The sequence below is a fragment of the Capra hircus genome, chromosome 18 (assembly GCF_001704415.2).
Source record: "Capra hircus breed San Clemente chromosome 18, ASM170441v1, whole genome shotgun sequence".
Classification (NCBI taxonomy): Eukaryota; Metazoa; Chordata; class Mammalia; order Artiodactyla; family Bovidae; genus Capra; species Capra hircus.
In genome coordinates this window covers 59322541-59350157 of record NC_030825.1, presented here as the reverse complement: position 1 = coordinate 59350157, position 27617 = coordinate 59322541, and the positions used below count along the sequence as shown (strand labels likewise).

Genomic DNA, 27617 nt, shown 5'->3' with positions numbered 1-27617 from the left:
AGGGCGGGGCCTAGACGGGGCGAGGCCGTAAGGGGGCGGGTCGTGGAGAGAATCGGGCCTGCGTGGGGACCCCAAGCGCGGAGGGCGGGGCTTGCATGAGGACCTTGGGTTGGGAGGCGGGGCCTCGGGGCCCGGTGGGCGGGGCCAGCGGCGGGTAATCATTGATAGGCCAAAGGATGGAATTTTGGACAATCTGGCTTTTTCCCATGTAAACAAGGGACCAAGCGGGAGTCTTAAATCAGTGATAATGGGGAAGGGTGGGTCTTGACAGTAAGCCATTTCCTGGAACTTGAAATCTTTAACCTTTGCTATTTTCCACAATTAGAGGGTCTGAAGTAAGCTTCAACTCTGTCACCATAAACTGTAACAACAGGCAAAAGTCAAAAATGATAAATACACATGCTATAGTTGAAAATGGAACGTTAGGAATATTAAACTAATAATAATAAAGACAATAACAAAGGCCCAAGAACCTTGGCATATATACCTTTGAAGGATGGGGAAAGGTCCTGCGTGTCCGTATGTGGCTGTGTTGTGTATGGTCTCGTCACATCCTAGAGACATCGGTACGTGTTGAAGGAATGTTGCTCTAAATCATTAAGTCAAGTCAGAGGTCTGGGTTGCTCTTAAACTGAACAAGAACCCAGAGGTTATATTGATGCCAAAATCTTGGCTCTCAGTGCCCTAAGGCCAAACTGAAATGTGGAGACAAGAGTTATGGAGGAGAAGAAACAGTAGCTTTATAACTTTTCTAGACAAAGTGGGGATACAGTAGTCTAGCACCTCAAGAACTGCTTGATGAGCAGCGAGCAGGGAGAGTTTATATAGTCAGGGGAGGATATGTGATAAGGATCAGCAGTAATAGTCTTGCTGTCTTCTTCTTCAGAGTTTCAAAACAGTAGGGTTGTTGACAAGATCAGGGTGTTAATAGTGAAAGTCGCTCAGTTGTGTCCAGCTGTTTGCACCCCATGAACTATGCAGTCCATGGAATTCTCCAGGCCAAAACACTGGAGTGGGTATCCGTTCCTTTCTCCAGGGGATCTTCCCAACCCAGGGATGGAACCCAGGTCTCCCACGTTGCGGGCGGATTCTTTACCAGCTGAGCCACAAGGGAAGCCCAAGGGTGTGAATATATATATGTAAAACTGAATCACTGTGCTATACCCCTGAACCTAAAAGAACACTGTAAATCAACTATATTTCAATAATTAAAAGCATGAAAAAAGAAAAAAAATACAAATGAAAACCAACCTCTGGACCGAGAAATTCTCTCCACAAAGGTAGCAGAGAAAAAAATGCAGAGCTGCATTTAGTTTTTTAAATTGAAGTATAGTTGATTTACAATGTTAATCTTTGCTATTCAGTTATACATACATGTACTTTCTTTTGTACTTTCCATTATGTTTTAACACAAGGTATTGAATATAGCTCCCTGTGCTATATAGCAGGACCTTGTTCATCTATTTTATTTATAGTCCAGACCATACTGTTTAAAAGCAAGTAATTAATGCAGGCAACACTGAAGAGAGTTGGGAATTATAGTCCACCTCTTTGAGTATATATTACAAAAATGATTTATAATTATGCTGTTATTCTCTACATGCTCCTCACACAGCTTCAGAAAACCTCAAGTTAACTTAGTGCCTACCATGCTGTTAAGGAAATTAAAATGAAGGAAGCCTTGTTCAGGGTTCAGTAGCAGGAGAGCAGGCTTCTGACCTGCTCAGACACAGCCCAGATTCCATGCCTGCCCCCAAGCACAGCAAGTCAGGCAGCGCTTTAGATAAGGTAGTATGTCTTGGAATTCTTGAGCCTCTGGGGCCCTGGCCAGCTTCCTACCCAGCCTCCACAGAGCTGCATTTTTGCACACAGACTGATGATCCCATTTTGTGGCCTGGGATTATAAGCAGGAGTCCTCAAACTGCAATTTTAAGTCTCACCTGTGCGGTGGACACACTGCCTGGGACCCCTTTCCCAACTGGGACTCTAGATTGCTGTCATTCATAACTTCCCAGCACTGTTCAAGTCTGAATGTAGGATCGGCCCAACTTGGTGATATATATGCTGTTACTTCTCTTGTTTCTAACTTCTTTTCTTCTAATGACTGTATATTGAAATTAATTAAGTTGAATAATCTATTAACAATTGAAACTTTATTTGTGTGTAATGAGTGGTTTTGTTGTTGCTGTTAACAAATCCTTTGAGCCTAAAACAAATTGAGAGAGTAGTATTGAAACATATACATTACCATATGTAAAATTAGATAGCCAGTGGAACTTTGCTGTATGACACAGGGAGCTCAAATCTGGTGCTCTGTGACAAGCTAGAGGGGTGGGATGTGGTGGGAGGTTCAAGAGAAGCGGACATATGTATACTTATGGCTGATTCATGATATATGGCAGAAACCAACACAATATTGTAAAGCAATTATCCTCCAAATAAAAATAAATTTTAAATAAAAAAAGAAAATGAAAGTAAAACTTTTGGCAAAACAGCTGTATGGGTTATCTGTCTTGTCTCAATCATTTCTTTTAAACACAATATGTTATCTCATTTGTTTTGGATAGAAGAGTTGATGTACCATATTATATGTTTCAAGTGTACAATATAGTGATTCACAATTTTTAAAGGTTATATTCTACTTAGAGTTATTATAACATATTGAATGTATTCCCCATGTTGTACAATAGACCTTGTAGCTGATTTTTCACCTAGTAGTTTGTACCTCTCACTCCCCTGCTATCTTGCCCCTCCCCTTCCCTCTCCCCACTGGTAACCCCTAGCTTGTTCTCTATATCTGTAACTCTGCTTCCTTTTTGTTATATTCACTGTTATACTTTTTACATTCTACAGATAAGCAGTATCATATAGTATTTGTCTTTCTGTCTTATTCCACCCAGCACAATGCCCTCTAAGTCCATTCATATCCATGTTGCCACAAATGTCAAATGTCATTCTTTTTTTACGCCTGAGTAGTATTCCTGCATCTTCTTTACCCAGTCATCTGTTGCTGGCCGGCTATCTAATGTTTTTATATTTCAATTCTTGACATTATCTCTCCTTTCACTTTTACCCCATTTGCTAGTCCTTCTCAGTTTCTTTTGTGTCATCCCATTTCTCTTCCTGTAACTTAGAAGGGGTCTGGAAGCTTGAGAGGGGTCTGAGCGACAGGAAAGAACAAGAGTCTTCAATAGAACTTCTCAGGAAGTTTTTGCTTTGCTGAAAGTCCCTCATGGCTCTGCCCTCAGGGTTTCCTGATCTTTATCTGTAGGATCTTCAATGCTCCAGAGACACAGACATGAAAAAGACTCTTCTTACATACCCTAATGGCCTTCTGGGAGATACTCACTAGACATGTTGTTTTTGGTACTCAAGAACTGGGATGAATGGCTTAAAAACATTATCAGCTCCCCTAGCGTGTACTGCCATTGCTGCTACAGGTGAAATAATAATTGTAGTTCTGTGGGGAGGTGAGGTCATAGCATCACAAGGTTTTATTTCAGTGCCTGGCTGTCTCCCTCTCACATATACTGGCTGTGGGGACTCTGGCACCGAGCCCACCCATCCTGGCAGCCAGAGGACTCTGGTGAGTATCTTCTTTTTTATTCTGAATATTTTCTGTTTTATTCTGAGCCCTCTCCCACCCATAAGGGCAGGAGTGTATCAAGAATCTGGAGAGGTGCTCATTTCAGAAACAGGATTTTCCCAGGTAGAAAGCAGTCCAGTGTACAGAGTCCTTGGGATGAAGAAATAATTCCTGGAGTATGTGCTGAACTCATGGAGAGAGATGGATAGTTCCTGACTCTATATATCAATTCCTGATGCCTTTTAATCCACCCCGAGGAGGATGAGTGCTGTTTTACTCTAGTATATTTTAAAATATATATTTTATATATTTATTTAGGCTGAGCTAGGTCTTAAGTTGTGGCATGCGGGATCTAGCTCCCTGACTAGGGATCGAACCTGGGCCCCCTGCATTAAGAGTGCAGAGTCTTATCCATTGTACCACCAGGAAAGTCCCCATGTAACTTTTTAGAACAAGGGTCCCCAACCTCTGGGATCTAATGCCTGATGATCTGATATGGAGCTGATGTAATAATAATAGAAAGAAAGTACACAATAAATGTAATGCATTTGAATCATCCTGAAACCATCTCCACCCCCTACCTTCTCCCCCAGGTCTGTGGAAACCACTGTCTTCCATGAAACTGGTCCCTGGTGCCAAAAAGGTTGAGGACCACTGCCTTGGAACATAAGGTTCCTTTCTCAGTCCTGTGAGGGACCATGGTGACTCACCATTCACCTCATGCGTACAGGCATCTTTGGTGAAAACTTATGTACAATAATGTTATATCATTTCCCTTAAAGATAACAATTGGTACAGAACAGACTAGTCAGACAACTGGGGAGATAATGGGACACACTTAAGGGAAGTTTAGTTTAAACATACATCACCTTCCTTAGAAATGTTACTAGCTACACTGCCTGTGTCCTGCGTATTTCACAAGACAACAGTTTCCTGCATACTAGATGTATGTCTTACTTAGCCTCTGAGCAAACTGATTAGATAACTTGAAATCACTGTCCAAATACCTAGTCTTTTAAGATCAATGACTGTAGTTGTGTAACTCCAGATATGGAAAGAAATAACCAAGGGCCATCATTTCCAGGCTTGTAACAGACTAGCGAGACAGAAGGTCCAGAAACCTTTGGCTACTGTTACAGGGTCTAGACTAGTGATGGCACATTGAGTAGCCCGCCAACAAAATCCTTGGCGGACCTAGGAATGAGCATTCGCAGCTCCTAGCACTGGGGGACAAATTGGTCACAAATGCCTCCCAAACCTTGAAATTAAGACGGAAGGAGAAGGGACTGTAAAAATAAAGAATGTTGCCCACCAGCCAGTTCTACAAGAACCACGTCAGTCACCGCGGTCACTGACCTACAGCTGCCCTGAGAGGATGAAGCGCACTCTATTCTGGAAAACTGGCAGAACTGGCCTTCAGAGACAGAGATATTTCCAGGAGAAATGTTTTCATGAACCTGGGTCCTTGTATCTTCCTATACTTAGAAAAGCACTGAAACCATTCCCTGGGATGTCTGCTCCTGGTGACCAGCAGCAACCTTCCACTAAGAGGCATGCTTGACCAGGGATTTCAGAGGGGATTTCACAGCCCCTTCCCGCAAATCACATGTAAACTGACCTCATCCAGAATAGTTTTCAAAACTCTCAGTTTGGCTGGTAAAGTTGTCATTGGTTAATTCTTCTTTAACACTGCAACATAAAGATCTTCTTTCTTCCCTCTTAAGCTGAGCACATTAATTTTATCTCCATGTGGGTTTAAGACAACACCCAAACAGAAACCCCCTGTGCTCTGATTATGGAGAAACTGTTATCCCTCTTTAAATTAGGCCAGGACTGACAATCTAGGGCTGCCTGGGAGATGCCGGGCTTAGGGCGCCCTGCAGCCAACAGCCACTGGTAGGCGTGGGTTTTTTTCTGCTTTGTTCTTCCGGAGGCTGGACACCCACACGCCTCATCCCTCCTCCTACCCTTCTCTGCTCCTCGTCTCTTCCCAGGGCACATGCTCCCTGGCTCCCACCGCACCTCTCCCCTCCTATCCTCGCCCCTCCCCTCTCCCTCGCGGACCCTTTTGTTTTCCGGGCAGAGATTCACAGGGGATTTCAAAGCACCTTACTGCCGTGGTAGGGCGCAGTAGTCTCTTGATTAATGGGCGAATGGGCCCGACCGCTCCCCATTTTCCAGGAGCACTAAGGATGAGGGAGCTTACTTCAGTCATATTTCCAGAGGAAGGGAGAGTCCCAGTTCAGTTCCTTGGTATCCTAGGTCGGTTTGAGACACATACCTCAGTTCTCATGCCTTCAGGCTTCTCTCCTGGTTACAAGGAGGCAGCCCCAGAGTTTTCCTCTCTGGGTTTTCTCAAGACCCACCTACGCGTCTTGCCTGAGTCAGAAAGATAAACTCAGTCTCGTGTGGAATTTTTTCCCTCTGCTCTTAGAGCAAGTGGAAGGCATCAGCAAAGACTCATTATTATCCACCTTAGCAGTCTTTCTTGTGGATTTTTGTGTAGAAAATTGGAAAACCAATGAGAGATCACACTTAACCCACCCCTCCACCCCCCCAAATAGAAATTAGTCAAAGACTATTTCAGAAAAAACATTGTTTGTGGGTTTCAGAGCAAAATGATCTTGGTAGTTTGAAGCTTCAGATGTGTTCTCCTGGTACTTCTCTGTTAAATGTTTTTAGGGATTTCCCTGGTTGTCCAGTGGTTAGGACTCTGTGCTTTCAAAGGGGGCACAGGTTCTAGCTCTGGTCAGGGAACTAAGGTCGAACATGCCACAGGGTCTGGGGAAAAAAAAAAACTTTTAATGTCAATCCTAAATTCATACCAAATCTCCAATTTAAATTTATTCACTGCACTTGTTTCCCTGCCTCCTGCATGTCATTTGAAATACTTGTATATGAGTCTATTTCAATAATTATTACATTGTTCCTCACAGTTTCATTTAATCCTTTCATTATTAATCAATTATGCGCTATGTAATCAATAATAATTTGGTCTTTTACAGTGTTTTGTCTCATATCTATTTCAAAGCCTAGAGTTTAGCCCATCATATTACAGTACAAAGATTTTGGTGGTTACTCTCATTTTATGCTTGTTCTTGGAATAAGGACAAATGCATCTCTGTTACATCATGTTTAGCCACTCTTGCCCCTATAAACCCAACACTTCATCTGGGATAATCATTCTTACAGGGTTTTATGGTAGTCGGTGCTTTATCATCTGATTTTCATTTTAAATATTTATTCATAGGCAACACTCGCCTATAAAAAAATAATTATAGACATAATTATAAAATTGCTGCCATAACAATTATTAATGAAGATAAAAACATTTAAGAATAGCAAAGGACATCAGTGAAAAAAAAAAAAACAACAAAGTACAGGTTTTGAGGACTCAAAGAGTAAAACTGACAGCCTTTCTTCACGTAGGATTGTGTTGAAGAGGCTTGTCTGCAGCAAGAAAACACAGGTTCCATTTCTCACTCGGTCACCTAGGGGGCTGCGAGTTAGCATGGTTCTTACAATCTGTACTTAGGGACTCCTCCTCTGAAAAATAATAACATCTCAGAGTTGAGTCGATGTTGTTACATACAAAACAATACCACTTACGCAACTAGTTGTTAATGGAAACTATGAATGAGTATTGCTGAATGAAGAACTGTTGTTTAGTCGTTAAGTCCTGTAGGCCGCGAGACTCCTCTTCCATGGGACTTCCCAGGCAAGAATATTGGGGTGGGTTGCCATCTCCTATTCCAGCGGATCTTCCTGACTCAGGGATCGAAGCCGGGTCTCCTGCTTGGCAGGCGAATTCTTTACTACTGAGCCACCTGGAAAGCCCGAGTGAAGAAAAGCAGATTTCAATTGCCATGTCACCAAGTAACACAAAGCTCACATACTCCTGCAATGCCATCTTACTCTGAACACAAACCCTGGGGTCTGGGAGGTGGTGGAGTGGCCTCCAGGGATCTTGCAGTAGGGGTCATCTCCTTATCACAGACTGTAGTCGGAATCTTAGGGAATTTCTTGTTTCTTTATCAGAACGTCACCATTCACCTCAGGGGACACAGGTTAAAACCCCTTGATTTCATTCTCAGGCACCTGATCTTCGCCAACATCTTAGTCCTTCTTTCTAAAGGACTTCCCCAGATGGTGGCAGCCTTTGGGTTGAGACATTTCCTCAGTGACCCTGGATGCAAACTCATTTTCTACGTTCACAGGGTGGCTGCGGGGGTATCTTTCAGCACCACATGTCTCTTAAGCGTCTTACAGGCCATCATGATCAGCCCCAGGAACTCCACATGGACAAGTCTTAAAGGAAAAGCTCCCAAGTACATCAGCTTCATTCTTTACCTATGCTGGGTTTTGCACTTGCTTGTAAATACATTTGTGTTCACGTATGTGTCTGGGAAATGGAGCAGCATGAACACTACAAAGCAAAAAGATGTGGGATACTGCTCTATTACTCATCTTGATACAATAACATCCACACTATTGGCAGCTTTCTTAAGCCCTCCTAGCACTCTGTCTTTTGGATTCATGACCCTGGCCAGCGGATACATGGTTTTCACCCTGTACAGACATCACCAGCAAGTCCGCCACATTCCTAGGACCAACCGTTCAGCCGGATCCCCACCTGAGACCAGAGCTGCCCAAAGAATCCTTGCCCTGGTGAGCACCTTTCTATCTTTCTACATGCTCTGCACCATTTTTGTGACTTATATGTTGGTTTTCAATCATCCCAGTTGGTGGCTGATTAACATCTCCTCACTAACACGTTCGTGTTTCCCCACTGTCAGTCCCTTTCTTCTCATGAGTCCAGACACCTATGTATCCAGGCTCTGCTCTGCCTGCTGCAGAAGGAATAACCCAGTCCCTAACTGGGTCAGAAAGCTCTAAATTTTCCACTTGTATCCACAGTGTAAAATCCTTTATTCATTCAGTTTTCGCTGTGTCCAGCCCCACAATGAGCTCTCACATCACAGAGTGGTGAGCAGCAGACTGTCTTCAGAAGTTAAAATCTATTGGTTGGTACAACCACTATGGAGAATGGTATGGAGGTTCCTTAAAAAAACTAAAACTAGAACTGCCGTATGATCTAGCAAGTCCACTCCTGGGCATGTATCTGGAGAAAACTGTAATCTGAAAAGATACCTGCGTCCCCATGTTCACAGCGGCACTATTTATAACAGCCAGGACACAAGGCAACCTAAATGTCCAACAGAGGAATGGATAAAGAAGATGCGGTACAATGGAATACTACTCAGTCCTGAAAAAGAACAAAATAATGCCATTACAGCAATATGGAGGGACCTAGAGATTATCATACAAAGTGAAGTTAACTCAGAGAAAGACAAATATCATGTATCAATTATATGCGGATTCTTTAAAAAATGAAACAAATGAACTTATTTACAGAACAGAAACAGACTCACAGACGTCAAAAAAAAACTTATGGTTACCAAAGGGGAAATGTGGCAGAGAGGATAAATTAAGTTTGGGATTAACATATACACACTACTATATATGAAATAGATAAACAAGGACATACTGTATAGCACAGGGAACTCAGTGTTCTGTAATAAGCTCTATGGGAAAAGAATCTGAAAAAGAATGGACATATGTATAACTGAGTGACTTTGCTGTACACCTGAAACTAACACATTGTAAACCAACTATACTCCAATATAAAAAATTAAGCAAAAAAAAAAAAAAAGAGTCTAAGTAACACACACAAAAAATAAAATATATTGAAGACATTGAACTAGTTATTTACTAAGTAAGATGTCATTAATTTCGTTTTCATGAGCTGTTTCAATGTAAGACTTCAGAGACAAGGAATCTGTTGTAAAAAGTGTGGCCTGTGATTATTTGAAGATAATATAAAGTTTCTCTGAGTATGTGTATTTCAATCTAACAAAAATTTCCCTACAATTCAGGAGGCAGTGAAATGTGAGAAGAGTTTATGGAAAGAAAGAGCCTTCGGTTTTGATTTACATACCTAGGATGGATCTGGATGGGGGAATAACGTGTCAGACACTGCATTGAAGGGCAGGTTTTTCCCAGGGTCAGGAAGATCCCCTAGAGAAAGAATAGTAACCCACTCCAGTATTTTTGCCTGGGAAATCCAATGGACAGAGGAGCCTGGAGGGCCACAATTCACTGGGTTGCAAAGAGTTGGACATGACTGAGCACACATACATGGTATTTTACTGTTGACCACACTGGGTTTCCTCTGTGTGCCAATGGACACTTGGTTGTGTCCACCTCTTGGCTACAGTAAATAATGTTGCTGTGAACATGCTTGTACAAATTTCTTTCTGAGCAGTAGCAGAATTTTTGGATCATATGTTAATTCTGTGTTTAATTTTTTGAGGAACTGCCATGAGATTTCCATATTAGTTGTACCATTTCACATTCCAACCAGCAGTGATTAAGGTTTAGTTTTACTACATCCTTGCTAACACTTGTTATTAATATTTTATGGTTTTTGTTTTTTAGATAATAGTCATCTGAATGGATATGAGGTGGTATCTCATTGTAGAATATTTTTAAGATGGAAATTAACAAGCAAAAATACCAACTGGGAAGACTTCCCTGGTGGTCCATTGAGTAAGACTCTGTGCTCCCAATGCAGGGGCCGAGGCTCAACCCCTGCTCAGGGAACTAGATCCCACATGCCACAACTAAAAATTCCACAACTAAGATTGAAGACACTATGTGCCACAATTAAGATGTGGTGCGGCCAAATAAATATTATAAAGAATAAAAATATCAATTGGATATTGGGATATTTAGAGGCTGAAATATTTTGTTAAATGCTATCTCAGTTAAGTTTGAGGGAAGACAGGAGTCAGTTTGAACTCCCATGTCCTCTATCGGGCTTCCCTGGTAGCTCAGTGGTAAAGAATGCACCCACCAATGCAGGAGTTGAGGTTCAATCCCTGGGTTGGGAAAATCCCCCAGAGAAGGAAATGGCAACCCACTTCAGTATTCTTGTCTGGGAAATCTCACGGACAGAGGAGCCTAGTGGGCTACAATCCATGGGGTTGCAAAAGAGCCAGACACTGCTTAGTTACTAAACAACAGTGATCACTGAGCTCCTACTTTGTGCCAGGCAGTGTTCCAAATGCTTAATAGCTACCATTTCACGTGAACCTCGAAACAACCCGGCATTGTTCCTCCTGTCCTCCACTGAGGAAATATATCTATGGTGGAATCTTTACCACTTCTAGAAAAGCAGAGGATCAGGGTCGGGGCTCAGATAGTGAAGAGATCTGTCTGCAAAGCGTGAGACCAGGGTTCGATCCCTGGGTTGGGAAGATCCCCTGAAGAAGGGAATCCCAACCCTCTCCAATATTCTTGCTTGTAGAAACCCATGGACAGAGGAAGCTGGCGAGCTACAGTCCACACGGCCACAAACAGTCAGACATGAGCAACTAACATACACAGACGGGGTGGGGTGTATGGCCTTTTCATTTATATGGATTTTTCTTTAGGCAAAGATCCAAGGGAACAAAGCAGAAGAATAAAAAAGTGGGAGAAATGGACAATTTCTCAATCATACACAAAGATTAGAATATACCCTTATTTGTGATTGCTAGATTTGAGGATCCAAAAAATTTAAAGGAGCTTCAACAATGAACAATATATTCAAGCTTGTGTAACATATGTATGTATATATAATATGTATGTGTGTATATATGAATTTATATATTTATGAATTCCCTGGAGGTTCAGTGGTTGAGACTCCTTACTTCCTCTGCAGAGAGCACAGGTTCAATCCATGGTTGGGGAACTAAGATCCCAGATGCCACACAGTGAGGCCAAAAGCAATTAAAAAAAAAAAAAAAGGTACCTGGCTTATTTTGAAGTGGCAAAGCATGTAAGCAGTCCCCAGAACTTGGAAACAGCAAGGAAACAAATTTCTCCCAGTTCTGTTAAGATACTCATTTTAGACTTCTGACCTGAACTGGAAGACAATTTGTTTCAATCCACTTAGTTTGTGGTAATGTCTTACAGCCTGATGAAATACAATGTGTATTTTAAGACAAGAAAATTTTAAACATTAAATATTGTTTGGGCCTCCTCCCTCCCTCTCTAATGTGCAGTGTGCACCTGTGTTATACATGAACCAGTTCCTCAGGGATGGCCGTGCCTGCCCAACCAACAGAAAAGAACTAGCAATTTAACTTCTTAAAAGAATGGTGTCTTTTCTAAATTCTATACGAGGTCCTGGTGACCTGCTGTTCACTTCGAATGTACTTACCTGGACCATGTATCCTTGGTGAACTTCATGTAAAATATCAGTAGGTCTGGGCTTCTCTGGTGGTCCAGAGGTTAAGAATCCACCTGCCAATGCAAAGGACATGGGTTCAATTCCTGGTCCGGGAAGGTCCCATACACCGCAGGGTAAGCCACAACTACTGGAGCCCGCGTGCCCTACAGCCTGTGCTCTACAACAAGAGAAGCCACCACAATGAGAAGCCTGAAACTAGAGAAAAGCCTTTGTGCAGCAATGAAAATCCAGAGCAGTCAAAAATAAAATGTTAAAACAATTTTTTAAAATGTCATTTTGACGTACAATCCTTTGTCTCAAAAATGTTTGTGACTGTACCTTGAACTCTTTAACAGTTGGAACAGTTGTCAGAGCTTTTTGAGAATCTACTTCCTGGATTATAATCCGCAGTTTGACTCGAATAAATTCCCTTTTCTTCTTGATAACTGAATTTTTGTCAGCAAGCTGCACTAGGAAACTACTGAAATGATTACAGATACACAAGTCCAAAGAATCTACAAAAATCTCTAGAATAAGATCAGCAAATTCTGAGGATACAAGATCAACATTAAAAAATCTACTGTATTTCTATATAGTAGCAATTAACACATGGAGACAAATTAAAAATAACATGTCCAATTATTCAAAAAGTATAGAAATGTGCTAAACAAAGTGTTGACAGGATTTTGATGCTGATATTTATAAAATACTGGTGAAAGAAACCAAAGAACAGACAAATAAAGACATACAACAGCCATTTATTGGAAGGCGTAACACAGAAACGCTGTCAAATGATTGCAAACTGATAAGACATTTTCTATCAAGATATTTTGTACGAACAAACAGGATTTTTCTAAAACTTACATGGAAAGAACTAGAATAGCAAAAACATCTGAAGAAGAATAAATTGTTTGGAGTTACTCTCATTCAAGACTTCTAACATGGTAAAAAGTAATCAAGACTGTGATGTCTGTGGAGTAAGACATACGGGTCAAAGAAACAAAACAGAAAACCCAGAAGCAGCCCCCACACAAGTACTTCCAACTGAGTCTGACAAGGTACCAAGGAAACTGGATGGATAAAGAATTTGAAAAATGATACCCTAGCAACTGATTTCCCATACCAGGGAAAAAAATATGAAAGAACCTCCACCAAAACTTCACATTTGTACAAATATTGGTTTAAAATTGGTCATAGCTTTAAACATGAAATGTAAAACTGTCATACTTTACACTGTAAGAGATTCAGAAAGAAAACCATAGGATAATATCCTCAGGACCTATCTAAATTTGAACATATTTTTTCTGCAGTCTGAAATACTTCAGATTAAATTTGAGACTTAGTCATTCCTCATGTGAATGCTCTGAGGCAGATTGTTATGAAAAGTCATGAAGAAATTTAAAATATTCATTATGTTTATAAGGTTTCTGTCCATTAATGAATTCTTTGGTGAATTCTGATGGGATACTGTTGCTGAAAGGCCTTTCCACACTCAGTAAGTCTGTCTGGTTTCTCCCTAGTTTAAATACTCTCAGGACATCAAAGGCATAAATGCTTAATAAGAAACCTTCCCATATTCATTCCATTTGTAAGGCTGCTCTCCAGTAGGAATGTCATGATGTTCTTTAATTTTGATTTTTATACACACATTACATTTTTGTGGCTTCATCAAAGGTGTATGATTCTGGATGTCTAGTGAGCTATGAATCTGTATAAGTCCTCTGTCCTATATGTTATATTGATATAATTTCTCTTTAGTATGGACTCTCTGGTGTCAATTTATGCTAGAACTTACAATAAGCACTTTGTGACGCTCATCACATTGGTCAGGCTACTCCCTAGCATGAATTCTCCGATGACTCACGAGGCTTGAGTTTTGAGTGAAGACCTTGCCACACTCGTCACATTTGTAAGGTTTCTCTCCAGTGTGGATTTTCTTATGTCTATTGAAGTTTGAACAGTGAATAAAGGATTTGCCACACTGATCACATTTGTAGGGTTTCTCTCCGGTATGAATTCTGCGATGACTGGGAAGGCTTGAACTCTGACTGAAGACCTTGCCACATTCATTACATTTGTAAGGTTTCTCTCTAGTGTGGGTTACCTGATGATAAGTCAGACTCGAATACACACCAAATGCCTTGCCACACTCATTACACTGGTAGGGTTTCTCCCCAGTGTGAATTCTCCGGTGACTTACGAGGCTGGAGTTCTGAGTGAAAACCTTGCCACACTCATCACACTTGTAAGGCTTCTCTCCAGTGTGCATGACCTGATGTCTGGTGAGATGCGAGCTCTGGTTAAAGGCTTTGCCACACTGATCACATTTGTAGGGTTTCTCTCCGGTATGGATTCTGCGATGATTGGTAAGGCTTGAACTCTGACTGAAGACTTTGTCGCATTCGTTACATTTGTAAGGTTTCTCTCTAGTGTGGACGACCTGGTGATAAATAAGACTTGAAAGCACACTGAAGGCTTTGTCACACTCGTTGCACTGGTAAGGTCTCTCTCCGGTGTGGATTCTGCGGTGGCGTACAAGGTGTGAACTGTAACTGAAGCCCTTACCACACTCTTCACACTTGTGATGCTTCCCTCTCGTGTGGATTCTTTGATGTCGAGTGAGATGCGAGTTCTGATGAAAGGCTTTGCCACACAGGTTACACATGTGAGGCCTCACCCCTCCATGGGTCATCTGATGGCTGGGGTTCTGCGAGCCGTCATGAACTGCTTTGTCATCCTGGTCGCGTCTATAAGGGTCTTCTCGAACGTGTGCTTTTTGGTCTTGTATGAGTAGTGGAGAATGCCAGAAACTGATCCCATATCCATTAGAAACGTTGATTTGGACAGGAGGAACAATTTTTGGAAGTACTGAAAAGGAGGCTCCTGTGTTGTCAGCCTTCTCAACCTGATGATACACATAAAACTGCCCTTCGGCTGGGAAGACAGGCAGTCCAGTCAGATATGATGGAAAGCTTAGTGCCAGCCTGCTTTCAATTGGCTCATTTCCTTCGTCTCTTCGACAAGTGAGATTTTTTGGATGGGTGGCAGGCACGCCCTTCTGATTACTTTTGTCACTTTCCTGCGGGTACACGTTTTTCTGGATTTTCCGGCAGCCATGGTCCTTGGTGTCATGGCTTTTGTGTCTTTCTGACAACATTGTTTGCAGGATCCCTCCTGTGTGACCACTTTGTTTTGGTGCTGATCCCTTCAACACACGTTTAGGAGAGGTATCTGCAAGACAAACAGAGTTGCATGTCTCCTGTTAATTATAGCTGGGAAAGAAATATTTCACATGGAAGAACATGGTATTATACTGAAAGGACTACATGCTTTGGACAGATAAGAAATGGTGCAACCATGATCTTTCCTTTTTGGGAACACACCAGGAATACTGACAGGAGGTGCACACAAATATTGTTTGATTCTACTTATATGAGTCAAATAGTCAAAGTTATAGAGTCAGAAACTCTTTCCAGTTACAGAGTCCCTGGTAAGATGCCAGGGACGGGGTGTGTTGGGGGCAGGGGGTGTGTTGGGGGCAGGATGTGTGGCGAGGGGGAATGCGGATTTAATGTCTAATGTGGACAGAGTTTCACTTTAGGAAAGTGAAAAATGTGGGAGATGGATGATGGTGAGAGTTACACAATGACGTGAATGTACTTCGTGCCACTGAACTGCATAGTTGTGTGCATGCATGCTAAGTCACTTCAGTCGTGTCTGACTCTTTGTGACCCTGTGGACTATAACCCACCAGGCTCCTTTGTCTATGGGATTTTCCAGGCAAGAATACTGTGTGTGTTGCCATGCCCTCCTCCAGGGGATCTTCCCAACCCAGGGATCAAAGCTGTCTTACTTCTTCTGCATTGGCAGCCTGGTTCTTGACCACTAGTGCCACCTGGGAAGCTTGAACTGCACAGTTAAACATGGTTAAGATAGTATGGTTTATGTTCTGTGACTTCTACCACAATTTAAAGAAGTGAAAGAAAAAAAAAGGGTGATTACATGTAATTCAAATTAATTTTAGGGAAGCCTACTTTAAATAATCAATGGCTGAAAACCTCAGCGTGCAAACCTACGTTAGTCCTGACAGGGGTATTTGGCATCATGACCTAAACCCACATATTACTTCATAGAAAACATGGCTGCTTCATATTTGAAGAAAGAACAATATTACACAGTAACAATCTTACTGCTCTCCGGGCAAGAATACTGGAGTGGGTAACCATTCCCTTCTCCAGGGGATCTTCCCCACTCAAGGATTGAACTCAGGTCTCCTGCATTGCAAGAAGATTCTTTACTATCTGAGCCACCAGGGAAGCCCATATTATATATGTTTACTATATATTTAATGTACAGTAATAATGCTAAAGCATAGTACTCTAATGGTAAATAAGCCACAACAAATTTAATTAGTGAGTAATATAAGTAAATGGCACTTTAGAATTGGAAAACCATATCTGCCCTGTGGAAATGAGGAAGAATTTAATAAAATGTTATAAAAATAAAGTAATTCTCTGAATGCCACTTATAAAACCATATTCACTTAGAATGGCCATTCTGCCACATGAACAAGTGGTGTGAGTCGGTTACACCGTGAAATACATCCTGAAAAATCATTATCTATAGGTTATAGTAAAGATTAGTAAACAGTGATAAACCGTAACGGAAAAGAACATGCATGAAAAAGAATGTATATAGCTGTATAACTGAATCACTCTGCTGAACAGCAGAAATTAACACAACATTGTAAATCAAGTACACGTAAATTAATAGAGAGAATTTAAAAAAGAGAAGAAGACTGGAGGGTAGGGAGCAAAGGGCATGTGGGCAGCGTTTGTACGTGCCAATCTGTGGGAAGATAAACGTACTTGGGCACATAAAACATTGACCCGGGAAGAAAAGAGAAACTGACTTAGCAAGTAGTATGATACTGTCCTTTCTTAACTGTATGACATGGGGCCAAAGGGAAGAGATTTAAAAGATAGGGAGTGTGACGAAGAGGGAAGAAACCAGGCCAAGAAACACAGATTAGAATAACTGCTGCCAGGGACCGGGGGTGACAGAAATGAGGAGGGGTTGATAAAAGAGCTCACAATTTCCATCATAAGATGAACAAGCTCTGAGGATTTCACATATAACACGATGACGACAGTGAATAATATTAATACTATAAAACTGAAATGTGCTGAGCAGAACTTAAGTGTTCTCACCAAAACAAAAAATAAAAGTAACATGTGAGGTAATTTATGTGTTAAGTAACTTCATGGAAACCCATTCACAATGTACATGTATATCAAGCCACTGTTTGTACAATTTAAATATATTATAACTTTATTTGACTATACCTCAATAAAGCTAAAAAACCATTACATGGGACTTCCCTGGTGGTCTAGTGGTTGATTTTCAACTCCCAATGCCGGGGGCCTGGGTTCGATTCCTGATTGGAGAACCAAGTTCCTACATGCCACAAAACACAGCTTTCCCCCGCCAAAATCCAAAAATTCATCCACTGGTTGCCTGATTTTGAATGCATAGGGCATAGTATATAATATACAGACACCTAGCTGTCTTCCAAGAATTTCTGAATCAAAAGCTCAGGGGTAGAAAAGAGGGAACTGGATATTTTTTATTTGTTATAAGGCTTGATCCTCACCCACAGACAGCAGGTTTCTGAGGGTCTCCACCATCACTTCTCTGTACAAGGCCCTCTGAGGAAGGTCCAGGCATTCCCACTCCTCAGGAGTGAATTCAATGGCCACATCTTTGAATGTCAACTGTCCCTGAAACGAAAACACATTTCACCAACGGGCCCACCAGGAGAGTTTTATTTTCATACAAAATAAGAAAAGGAGAGAGATGTAAGGATTGATTTTGACTAAAGTGAGTGTGGTTACAGATTCACTGAAGGTACTTTTGAGCAAGTTATGTGTCTCTGATTTTGGTTTATTATACTTTTCCACGAGATGTTATAACAGCCTCTAAATCAGTATATATTTCCCATTTTTGTGGACAATACAAGAAACACACACACACAATCAACACAGGATTATCTGTATAGAAATGTGAGACAGTATGTTCCACACACCAAGTAATATTCAATGTTAAGAGGAAGTAGAGCAGCAATGAAATCTTTAGAGATGACAGTGTCTATAATGACTTTAAAGAAACTGTGATGACAGCAACAGGGATCTCAAAGTGTTTGAACACTTCTCAGGTGCTATACATTCCTCTAAATGCTTTGCGTGTACTAACTCATATAACAACATAATAGCAAATTTAAAAAGATCTGAAAAGAATCTAAAAAAAATGGATATTTGTGTTATGTATAACTGACTCAATTTTCTGCACACCCAAAACTAACACAATATTGTATATCAACTATCCTCCAATAAAATTAAAATATCAAAATAAATAGATAAGCAAGTAAGTAAATAAATAAATGAAAAAACAAAACAGAAACAGACTCACAGACATAGAAAACAAGCTTAAGTTACCAAAGGGAAAATGTGGCATGGGTAGGGGGTGGAACTGGGTGTGTATACACACTGCTGCTGCTGCTGCTGCTGCTGCTGCTAAGTCGCTGCAATCGTGTCCGACTCTGTGTGACCCCATAGACGGCAGCCCACCAGGCTCCCCCGTCCCTGGGATTCTCCAGGCAAGAATAATGCAGTGGGTTGCCATTTCCTTCTCCAGTGTATGAAAGTGAGAAGTGAAAGTGAAGTTGCTCAGTCGTGTTTGATTCCTAGCGACCCCATGGACTGCAGCCTACCAGGCTCCTCCGTCCATGGGATTTTCCAGGCAAGAGTACTGGAGTGGGGTGCCATTGCCTTCTCTGACACACACTACTATGTATACAATAGATAAACAACAAGGACCTACTGCATAGCACAAGCAACTCTGCTGAATACTCTGAAATAAGCTAAATGGGAAAAGAATAGACACATGTGTATGTGTAACTGAATCACTTTGCTGTATACCTGAAGCTAACACAACACTGCTATTCAACTATACTCCAATATAAAATAATTAAAAACAATTTTTTAAAAAAGATTTAGTCCCATACATCTGAAGGCAGTGACAACTGTATCACAGACATTCTAAGAAATCTGCCTTGGGCCAAACAGCTAAAGACGGTAGAGCAAGCATATAAACCCAGGTGTTTAGGTTCTAGAATTAAATGTAAAAAACTTAAGTCATATAAAATCACCAAAGGTACATTGACAGAGGGTTTCTTGAGCAAACTTGAAACAAGTTTAAGGTTAAAAACCTAGAATCGCATAAAATGTCATCATGCATACATGCAGAAATATATTAATTACTCTTATTTAACTCATGAATGTCACTGTGTGGAAAAATCTTAAGACAATGAAAAATATATAAGATATAATTTCATAGCTCAATACCATATAACTTGTATAGACATAATGATATGTATTTTATAAAAACCACAGTCTTGCACACCTGTGAATTCATGCACACATGTATATGCACTTAAATTTACTGAAATAAAAGGAATTGTCTCTCTATGACCACAATGGAGCCTTTTCAAGTTTCTTCATCACTGAGTCATGAGGATCTAAGTGGAGACAACAGGCCCTGAGGGAAGGCCCCGCGTGAGTGTGCGTGTACAGGAGTCAGACAGGATACTCCAGAGTCAGACAAGATTCGCGAGTCCAGAGTAGGGCGTTTCAGGAAGGACACTGAGAATGACTTTACCTGAGAAAGAGCCATTACCTGTTCCTTCCTCTTCCTCCTCGTCTGGGTTTTTTCCTCAGGCATCGTGAGACTTTGGAAGTCAGCCTTGAAAATGTAAAATATGTTATTTAATACTTAGAGCCAACATACCCTCTTCCTGAGCCCCAACCACATACACAGGGAAGACCTCACCATGTGGAACAGTCAGTCCTCTGTGCCCACTGTCTCAGGAGGGACGCAGGACGGTCAACTCCCGCACAGAGGCCAACACGGGACTTTCCCACACTTTCCCTCGGATCACAGTGCCCTCCTGGTGAGGCCTCATGTACACAGCAGCAGGGGGCACCTCCGCTGACCCCACGATGCCCTTCAGGTCACACAGTCCCACTCAGAGCAGAGCGCCCTCCCATCCTCCAGGGCCTGATCTCAGTCTCAGAAGTGGAGGCTAAGAGCCCTGGTGCTCAATGCAGGATCCAGATCGGAATCATCTGCGGCTCTGTGCACATTCCTGGCTTCCCAGGTGGCACGAGTGGTAAAGAACCTGTCTGCCAATGCAGGAGACTTCAGAGATGCGGCTTTGACCTTGGATCAGGAAGCTCTCCTGGAGAAGGAAATGGCAACCCACTCCAGTATTCTTGCCTGGAAAATCCCATGGACAGAGAAGCCTGGTAGGTTACACTCCTTGGGGTCTCAAAGAGTCAGACACGACTGAGGTGACTTGGCATGCACACACGCAAACATTCCTGTGGCTAGGCCCCACACAACTGTTTAAGGAGAGTCTCTGATGGGAAAAGGGGCACAAACCTGTCTATGCAAAATGCTTCATGGACCTAACATGAAGGTGAGTTGCACACCACTCAGAGGCACACCCAGCACAGCCCCACGTTCTGTCTCTCTCTGACCCATGGTGAACTACTGTCACCAGGAACCAGCCACAGAAGCAGAAGGAGCAGAAGAAAACACACCCAGCAGGCCTTATAGAACAGAGGTGGGGGTGAGGGCAGGGCTGGCATGGGCACGGGGAGCTCAGAGATGGCTGCACTCAGAAGGTGACGTCAGAACAAAGATCTGGGGGAGGAAGCCATCTACATCTGCTGGGCCAGAGAGTTCTAGGCAGAGGGACATTCCCTTAGGGACCCTGAGCCGGTAGCAAACTTGGGGCTGGAAGGGGAAAGAGAGCTGTGCCTCTGGAGCAGGGGAAGGGGAGGGGGAGACAGGAGTGGCGGCCAGAGAGGCACGGGGTGGTGAAGCCAAAGAGGAAGGACCAAACATTCCTCTCCCATCACTTAAGAAAATTTTGAAAACTATGTGTTCCTTCTTTCACTTTAAGTAAGCATCTAATCTTTGCTTTACCTTATACAGTAGAACATTTACAAATTATGGAGTATGTATTTCAAAGCATGCTGAGATATTCACCTAAGCCCTGGAAAGTACAGGGTTGCCCTTAAGCAACCTTAAGGAGGGCGGCAGGGGGAACAGGACTGGAGGCGGTCAGGACCAGTTCTGGACAAGTTAAGGTGGAGACGCCTGTGGGTCATCCCAGCAGAGATACTTAGCAGACAGCCCGACGCAGGACTGACAGTTTAGGGCAGAAGTCTGGATGGAAAGGATAAACTGGGAGACAAGTAGATGGGGTTGAAAGCCATTTGATGAGATGATGAGGAAAGGCAGCGGGTGTAGACAGAGAAGAGGTCCATGGACTAAGCCTTGGGATGCTCCCATATTCAGAGACCAGGGAGTTCAGGAATTCATCAGACGAAATTAAGAAGTGAACAGGGAGTGGAGAAGAAAATAAAACAAATAGGCAGATAGGCTTGTAGAGGTTAGTCAGACATCCTCAAAACCAAGGTCTCAAGGAAGAGGGAGTGATGACCGGTGGCACCTGCGGCTGACGGGAAAAGCAAATGTGCCCAGGAAGTTAAATGCTGGCCTTAGAAACGAGGTGCTGCTGGGAAGGTAAACTGGCGAAGCCACTGTGGAAAACAGTAGGGAGGTTCCTCAAAACACCAAAAATAGAGCTACCATATGACCCAGCAACCCCACCCTTGAGCATATATTCAGATAAATCTACAAGACATGGAAGCAGCCTAAATGTCCATTGACAGAGAAATGAGTAAAGAAGATGGAATACTTAGGAATATTACTCAGGCATAAAAAAGAATGAAGCAATACCACTTGCAATAACATGGATGGACCTAGAGATGATCATACTAAGTGAAATAAGCCACAGAGAGAAAGCACAGGCAACTATATTCAACATCCTATGTTAAATCATGATGGAAAAGAATATGAAAAGAATGTATATATGTGAAAGTGAAAGTGTTAGCTGCTCAGTTGCATCCAACTCTTTGCAACCCCATGGACTGTAGCCCGCCAGGCTCCTCTGTCCATGGAATTCTCGAGGCAAGAATACGGAGTGGATAGCCATTCCCTTCTCCAGGGGATCTTCCTAACCCAGGGATCAAACTTCCGGGAAGCCTCTGCCTCAGATGGTTAAGAATCTGCCTGCGATGCAGAAGATGCCACAGGTTCGATCCCTGGGTGGGGAAGATACCCTGGAGGATGGCATGCAAGCCACTCCAGTATCCTGAGTGGGTTGGATCACTTTGCTGTACAGCAGAAATCAACAAAACATTGTAACTATACTTCAATAAAAATAATTTTTTAAGCAGAGAGGTCTGTGACTCAAAAAGAAAGTGTCAGTGTGGGTAGGGAGCATGTGACCAGTAGACAGTAATCCCCACTCCCCTGGCAGCGAGGAAGTTAGGCTGTGTCTTTTCAACGAGAGTCCCACCTAGTGATGATCACACTAAGGGAAGTAAGCCAGACACAGAAAGACAAACATTGCATGATACGACTTATATGCGGTATCTTAAAGAAAGAAAGACACAGATGAGCTTATTTACAAAACAGAAATAGACCCACACAGAAAACAAACTTACGGCTACCAAAGGGGAAAGGAGGGGGTAGAAATAAATTAGGAGTTTGGGATTAAAATATTCATTACTATAAATAAAATATAACCAACAAGGACCCACCGTATAACACAGGAAAACTCCACTCAATGTTTTGTAATAACTTTTAAGGGAAAAGAATCTAAAAAAGAATATATATATATATCTGAGTCACTGTGCTGTACACTTGAAATTGGGGCGTCCCTGGTGGCTCAGAGGTCAAGAACCTGCCTGCCAATGAAGGAGACCTGCAGAAGACATGTGTTTGGCCCCTGGGTGGGGAAGATCGCTTGCAGGAGGAAACGACAACCCATTCCAGTATTCTTGCCTGAAAAATCCCAAGGACAGAAGAGCCTGGCAGGCAGTTCATGAGCTTGCAAAGAGTCGGACACAACTGAGAGACCAGATGACAACAACAACACTTGAAGTTAACACAACAACGTAAATCAATTATAGTTAAAAAAAAAAAAAAAGTCCCCAGGAGGAGCCTTTCTGCTGCAGGTGTTTTGCTGTGGCGTCACTGCCCTCTGATTCTTCAGAGATCTTTCCCTCCGTCATGGCTCTCTTCTGGTGTTTAGCCTCCAGGCCCACTCCCAGCAAGTTCTCCCTAGTGAAAACCAACTGCTGGTTGAGCTGTTTGAAGGGCCCCACTGATCCACTTCTAGAATCAGATGCTCTTACAAGCTCTCATGGGGTCCCCACACACTCCCCAGATACTCCGTGATGAACCTCCCGCCTGTGACAAAATGCCACAAACCCCAGCAATTCAAACCCCAGCAATTCATGAATTCACAATGAGCCCAGCACAGGCCTTGGTTCCAACATCGTAGGATGTCTTTTCACTCGGTCTAATTCCACTTCATTCCTCAAGTGTGACCATGAATTTCCCAATTAAACCCACACTTGCAAATCTCAGTCTCTGCATCTGTGTCCCAAGGAACTTGAGCTAAGATAATAGCACCCCAAGACGCAGCCCCATAACCACCCGTTAACCCATCTGCAGGTGTTCTAGGCAGACCTTAGACTGCCTTTCCAATGGTTCTACACTTGCTCCAGAACCCTTGATGTAATTCCTTGGCAGTTCAGTGTGAGGACTCAGCGCTTTCACTGCAGGGTGTATGGGTTCAATCCCTGGTGGGGAACTAAGATCCTGCAAAATGGACAGTGCGGCCACAATCAAACAGCACCATGTAGGGACAGTCATTGTGTGCTCCCCTTCTGATCTCCCTGACCTTCTACCCCACACTAGGAAAAGGGAAAAGGGTGACCAATAACCAGCTGAGTCAAATCATTGCTTCCTGGCTTAACAGGGACTGCAAATGTAAGTTATCCTATGATACAAATAATTACAAAAATGTACAAGCCCTTTAGAAAGGAGTTTTGCAAATGTCATCTTCACGTGCCTAATTTAACCAGATCTTGAATGCATTCTATGGGAAGTGAAGTGAGTCACTCAGTCATGTCCGACTCTTTGTGACCCCAAGGACTATAGTCCATGGAATTCTCCAGGCCAGAATACTGGAGTGGGTAGCCTTTCCCTTCTCCAGGGGAGCTTCCCAAGCCAGAGATTGAACCCAAGTTTCCCACATTGCAGGTGGATTCTTTACAGCTGAGCCACGAGAAAGTTACACCCAAATATCTCACCCCCTCTTCATCCATCTCCAGTCAACTCAGCACTCATCTGGCTCCTCTTTCCACGGCTCTCAGTTCCCCTCTCATCATTTCTACTGGCTTTTCCATGTTTTCCTCCCAGGTTTCTGCTGATTTTGGTCTCCTCCCCTGTCTGCTTGTTCCTCCTCTCAGCCTTGTTCTGCTCCACTCTGGGGACTTGTTTCCAGTCCTGTTGTTCTTTCTCCCTAATCTCCCTGATTGCCTCACATCTTCATGGATTTCTGCCTGTTTCTTCCCCCACCTTTGTTCTCTGCTGTGTTCACCCTTTTCCTGTTATACCTGCCTCATCCCCACCCTCTACCCTGCCAGGCTCACCCTGCTTTCTCCCTGCTTTTTTCTCCTGCCCCTCTCGTCTCCCACTGTCCCTTCTTTCTGTACCAGCTCAAAGTTGCTCTGTCTGCCCACTCTCTTACCCTTTTCCCCCACTCTAGGTAAAGTGCTCTTCTTGCGGATCAGGGGCCTCTTCTCCCTGTTTTGCTTCCCTTCATCTCCCTGGAGAATCCCCCCACCGCAACCTTATTCTAAATAATCTGGATCTTCCTTTCTCCCCCTGCTACTTTCTTAGTTTATTCTTTCACTCGGTGAAACAGAACAAAGAAAGTTTCTAAAATGTGGAGTCTGGAGGTTTTCAGGGAAAGGCCTCAGGCAGTACCACTGGGATTCAATTATAGGGACTTCCCCTGGTGGTCCAGTGGTTAAGAATCCCCCTTGCAAGGCAAAAGATGACAAGGGTTGGATACCTGGTGTGGGAACTAACACTCCACACACCCCAGAGCAAGGAAGCTCACAAGTCACAGCAAAGGTTCCCAGTGCTTCAACTAACACCCAATGCAGCCAAATAAACAAATATTTCAAAACAGAAAAAGATATTGAGCACTTGGGGCGGGGGCAGTAAAAAAATAGAATTACAAATGCCAAGAAGACAATTACAAACCCCAAAAGGAATTATCCTCCCCGCCCAGGAGCCCAGCCAATGGGAAACACCTTGGCTATGTTTCCAAATTCTCCACTTCCCTCCGAAGTACTTTTGTTCAAAACAACTACTCTCAACTTTCCCTTTTCTCTATAAAGCAATTCCTCATCATGGCTTGTCAGTCTTGTCTATGGTTTCCTGCTACTGTTTGCCTGTCCTGTATTGCAATTCCTTAATAAACCCATTCTGCTGGTAAAATAACTGGCTGTTTTATTTTTTAGGACAATAACCGTTTCTTAGGACCTCCCTGGTGGCTCAGATGGTAAAGAATCTGCCTACAATGTGGGAGATCTGGCTTCAATCCCTGGGTCAGGAAAATTCTCTGGAGAAGGAAATGGCAACCCACTCCAGTACTCTTGCCTAGAAAATCCCATGGCCAGAAGAGCCTGGTAGGCTACAGTCCATGGGGTCGCAAAGAGTCGGACACGACTAAGTGACTAAACTTCATCTATCCTTCACTGTGGCATCTGTGAATGGTTCCCCTTCAGTTTCCTTTCCTCATTTTCCTAATTCTCTCAGTGGGTCAGTCCCTCAGTGGGTCAGTCCCAGGTATGAGATGTTTGGATGAAGAATGTCGCCAGCCTTATCTAAACAAAGGATGTTGCAAGAGCCACTGCAGCCACCCCAACTGTGCACTCTGAGGGAATTCAGGATGGAGAAAAGCCATAGATACTATGATAAGGTGCATACCAAAGGAATGACTTCAATGTACCCAAACGCTAACATTTTCCTATGCATAAAAAAGTACTAAACTTGAGATGTCCGGTTTCCTTAAATTAACTCCTCTTTTAATGTTCCAACTACCTGGTTTTTGTTTTGGTTGCTGCAAAACTCCTATATACCCTGGTTCCTCCCTTACTTCTTGAGAGATCTGGGAGGCTGTCTTACAGGCTTAAGTCCTCAGTTTTTTCTGCCAAATAAAACACCATTCTCAACTTCTACGTGGTGCATTCCCGTCCCCCGCCCCTCAAGTGGATACATGGGATTAGATTGTTTTTAGCCCTGTCTGACTCTTTTGTGACCCCCCATGGACTGTAGCCCGCCAGGCTCCTCTGTCCATAGGATTTCGCAGGCAAGAATACTGGAGTGGGTTGCCATTTCCTTCTCCAGGGGTCTTGTCGACCCAGGGATCCACCCACGTCTCCTGTTTGGAAAGCGGCTTTTTTTTTTTTTTTTTGGTCACTGAGCCGTTAGGGAAGCCCTGGAATTAGATACCTATTAATTTCACATTAATAAGACACATTATTCAGCGTGGTAGAATTTCGGACAGAAAAATCATGGGTGTCTCAAGACAGGTTCTTTTTAACCTCCTTCCCCAACGCAAGATAAGGAGAGGCGGTGACTAACACGGGGAGGCCTGGGGATGGGTACGACTCTGCTGAGGAGTGTGCGAAGTGAAGGGACGTGTGTCTCGGGAACGCAGCAGACTCTCCAGAGTCCCAGCGTCACAAAGATGACGCGCCCTTTCCTGCACCCGGGCAGCTGGCGCTGTCCTCCAGTGGCCGAGAGGGCGAGGTTGAGGGGCGAGCAGCGCACGGGTGGCAGCTCGCGGATTTCAAAAAGACGGAGAAGCGGCACCCCACCCCTACCCCCTCTCAAGGCGAAGTCCGTATTTACTTCGGGTGGAGGATGACTGCTGGAACGTTAAGATTCGTACTGACCCTCAGACCCAGGTATGCAGGACAGCGTACCGCAAAGCGCAGGTTTAAACAAGAAAGATGAAACTCACGCTCCGGTAGGGCGACCTTCGCTCCGCGATAACCGCTTCCGGGTCTGCAGGAAACTGCGAGGGGAACGAAGGGAAGAGGCGGGGCAACCCGGAGGCGGGGCAAATCGGGGGCGGGGCCTGGGCTGGGCGGGAACGTGGAGGCGTGGAAAGAGGCATAATTGGACAGGGCCAGGCAGGGGCGGGGCCAGGGCTTCTGCTCTCAATTCCTCTGCGTTGTCAGAGCTTGGAAGGGCTTGGCTGTTTCTTCTGTGCGTGTCTCTTGGTTTCGTTTTTTTGTTTGTTTGTTTGTGTTTTTTAAAACGATACATGACTGACTTTACGCAACTGAAATTTTCCTGAAGGAGATCAGCCCTGGGATTTCTTTGGAAGGAATGATGCTAAAGCTGAAACTTCAGTACTTTGGCCACCTCATGCGAAGAGTTGACTCATTGGAAAAGACTGTGATGCTGGGAGGGATTGGGGGCAGGAGAAGGGGACGACAGGATGAGATGGCTGGATGGCATCACTGACTCGATGGACGTGAGTCTGAGTGAACTCTGGGAGTTGGTGATGGATAGGGAGGCCTCGCGTGCTGCGATTCATGGGGTCCCAAAGAGTCGGACACGACTGAGCGACTGAAGTGAACTGAACTGAAATTATTAGTCACCTTGATTACAAAAGCAAATAACATGGTATGCTTTAATAACCTTTAAAAATAGATTTAACAAATTTTAAACGTACAGATTGCTCCTTAA

At 43.3% G+C, this 27617-nt stretch overlaps 1 protein-coding gene across 3 annotated transcripts; it reads right to left on the bottom strand.

Moving 5' to 3' along the window:
• Positions 7364-26993, bottom strand: LOC102178939 (zinc finger protein 501). 3 transcript variants are annotated; one of them, XR_001919547.1, is made up of 8 exons: positions 26816-26993; positions 19578-19661; positions 17515-17641; positions 13657-15092; positions 11853-11935; positions 9585-9664; positions 8738-8852; positions 7364-7413 (listed from the first exon to the last, which is right to left on the bottom strand). XR_001919547.1 is itself a non-coding variant. In XM_018062946.1 (4 exons), exons 2-4 carry the CDS (start codon positions 19638-19640, stop codon positions 13693-13695), a joined length of 1590 nt encoding a protein of 529 aa, XP_017918435.1. In that variant the 5' UTR covers positions 19641-19661; positions 26816-26993; the 3' UTR covers positions 12600-13692. The 3 variants fall into 3 exon arrangements, 1 of the variants encoding a protein (XP_017918435.1); XR_001919546.1 differs by lacking the exon at positions 9585-9664; XM_018062946.1 differs by lacking the exons at positions 7364-7413; positions 8738-8852; positions 9585-9664; positions 11853-11935 and having other exon boundaries at positions 12600-15092.

Bases quoted from the DNA above. Each gene is read 5' to 3' on its own strand.
- LOC102178939 (XM_018062946.1), bottom strand. From the start codon at position 19,640: ATGCCTGAGGAAAAAACCCAGACGAGGAGGAAGAGGAAGGAACAGGTA. The intron at 17,642-19,577 runs GTAAAGTCATTC...TTTTCGTTTCAG, and splicing joins AGGTAATGGCTCTTTCTCAG to GGACAGTTGACATTCAAAGA. The intron at 15,093-17,514 runs GTGAGGATCAAG...TTTGTCTTGCAG, and splicing joins CAGAAACCTGCTGTCTGTGG to ATACCTCTCCTAAACGTGTG.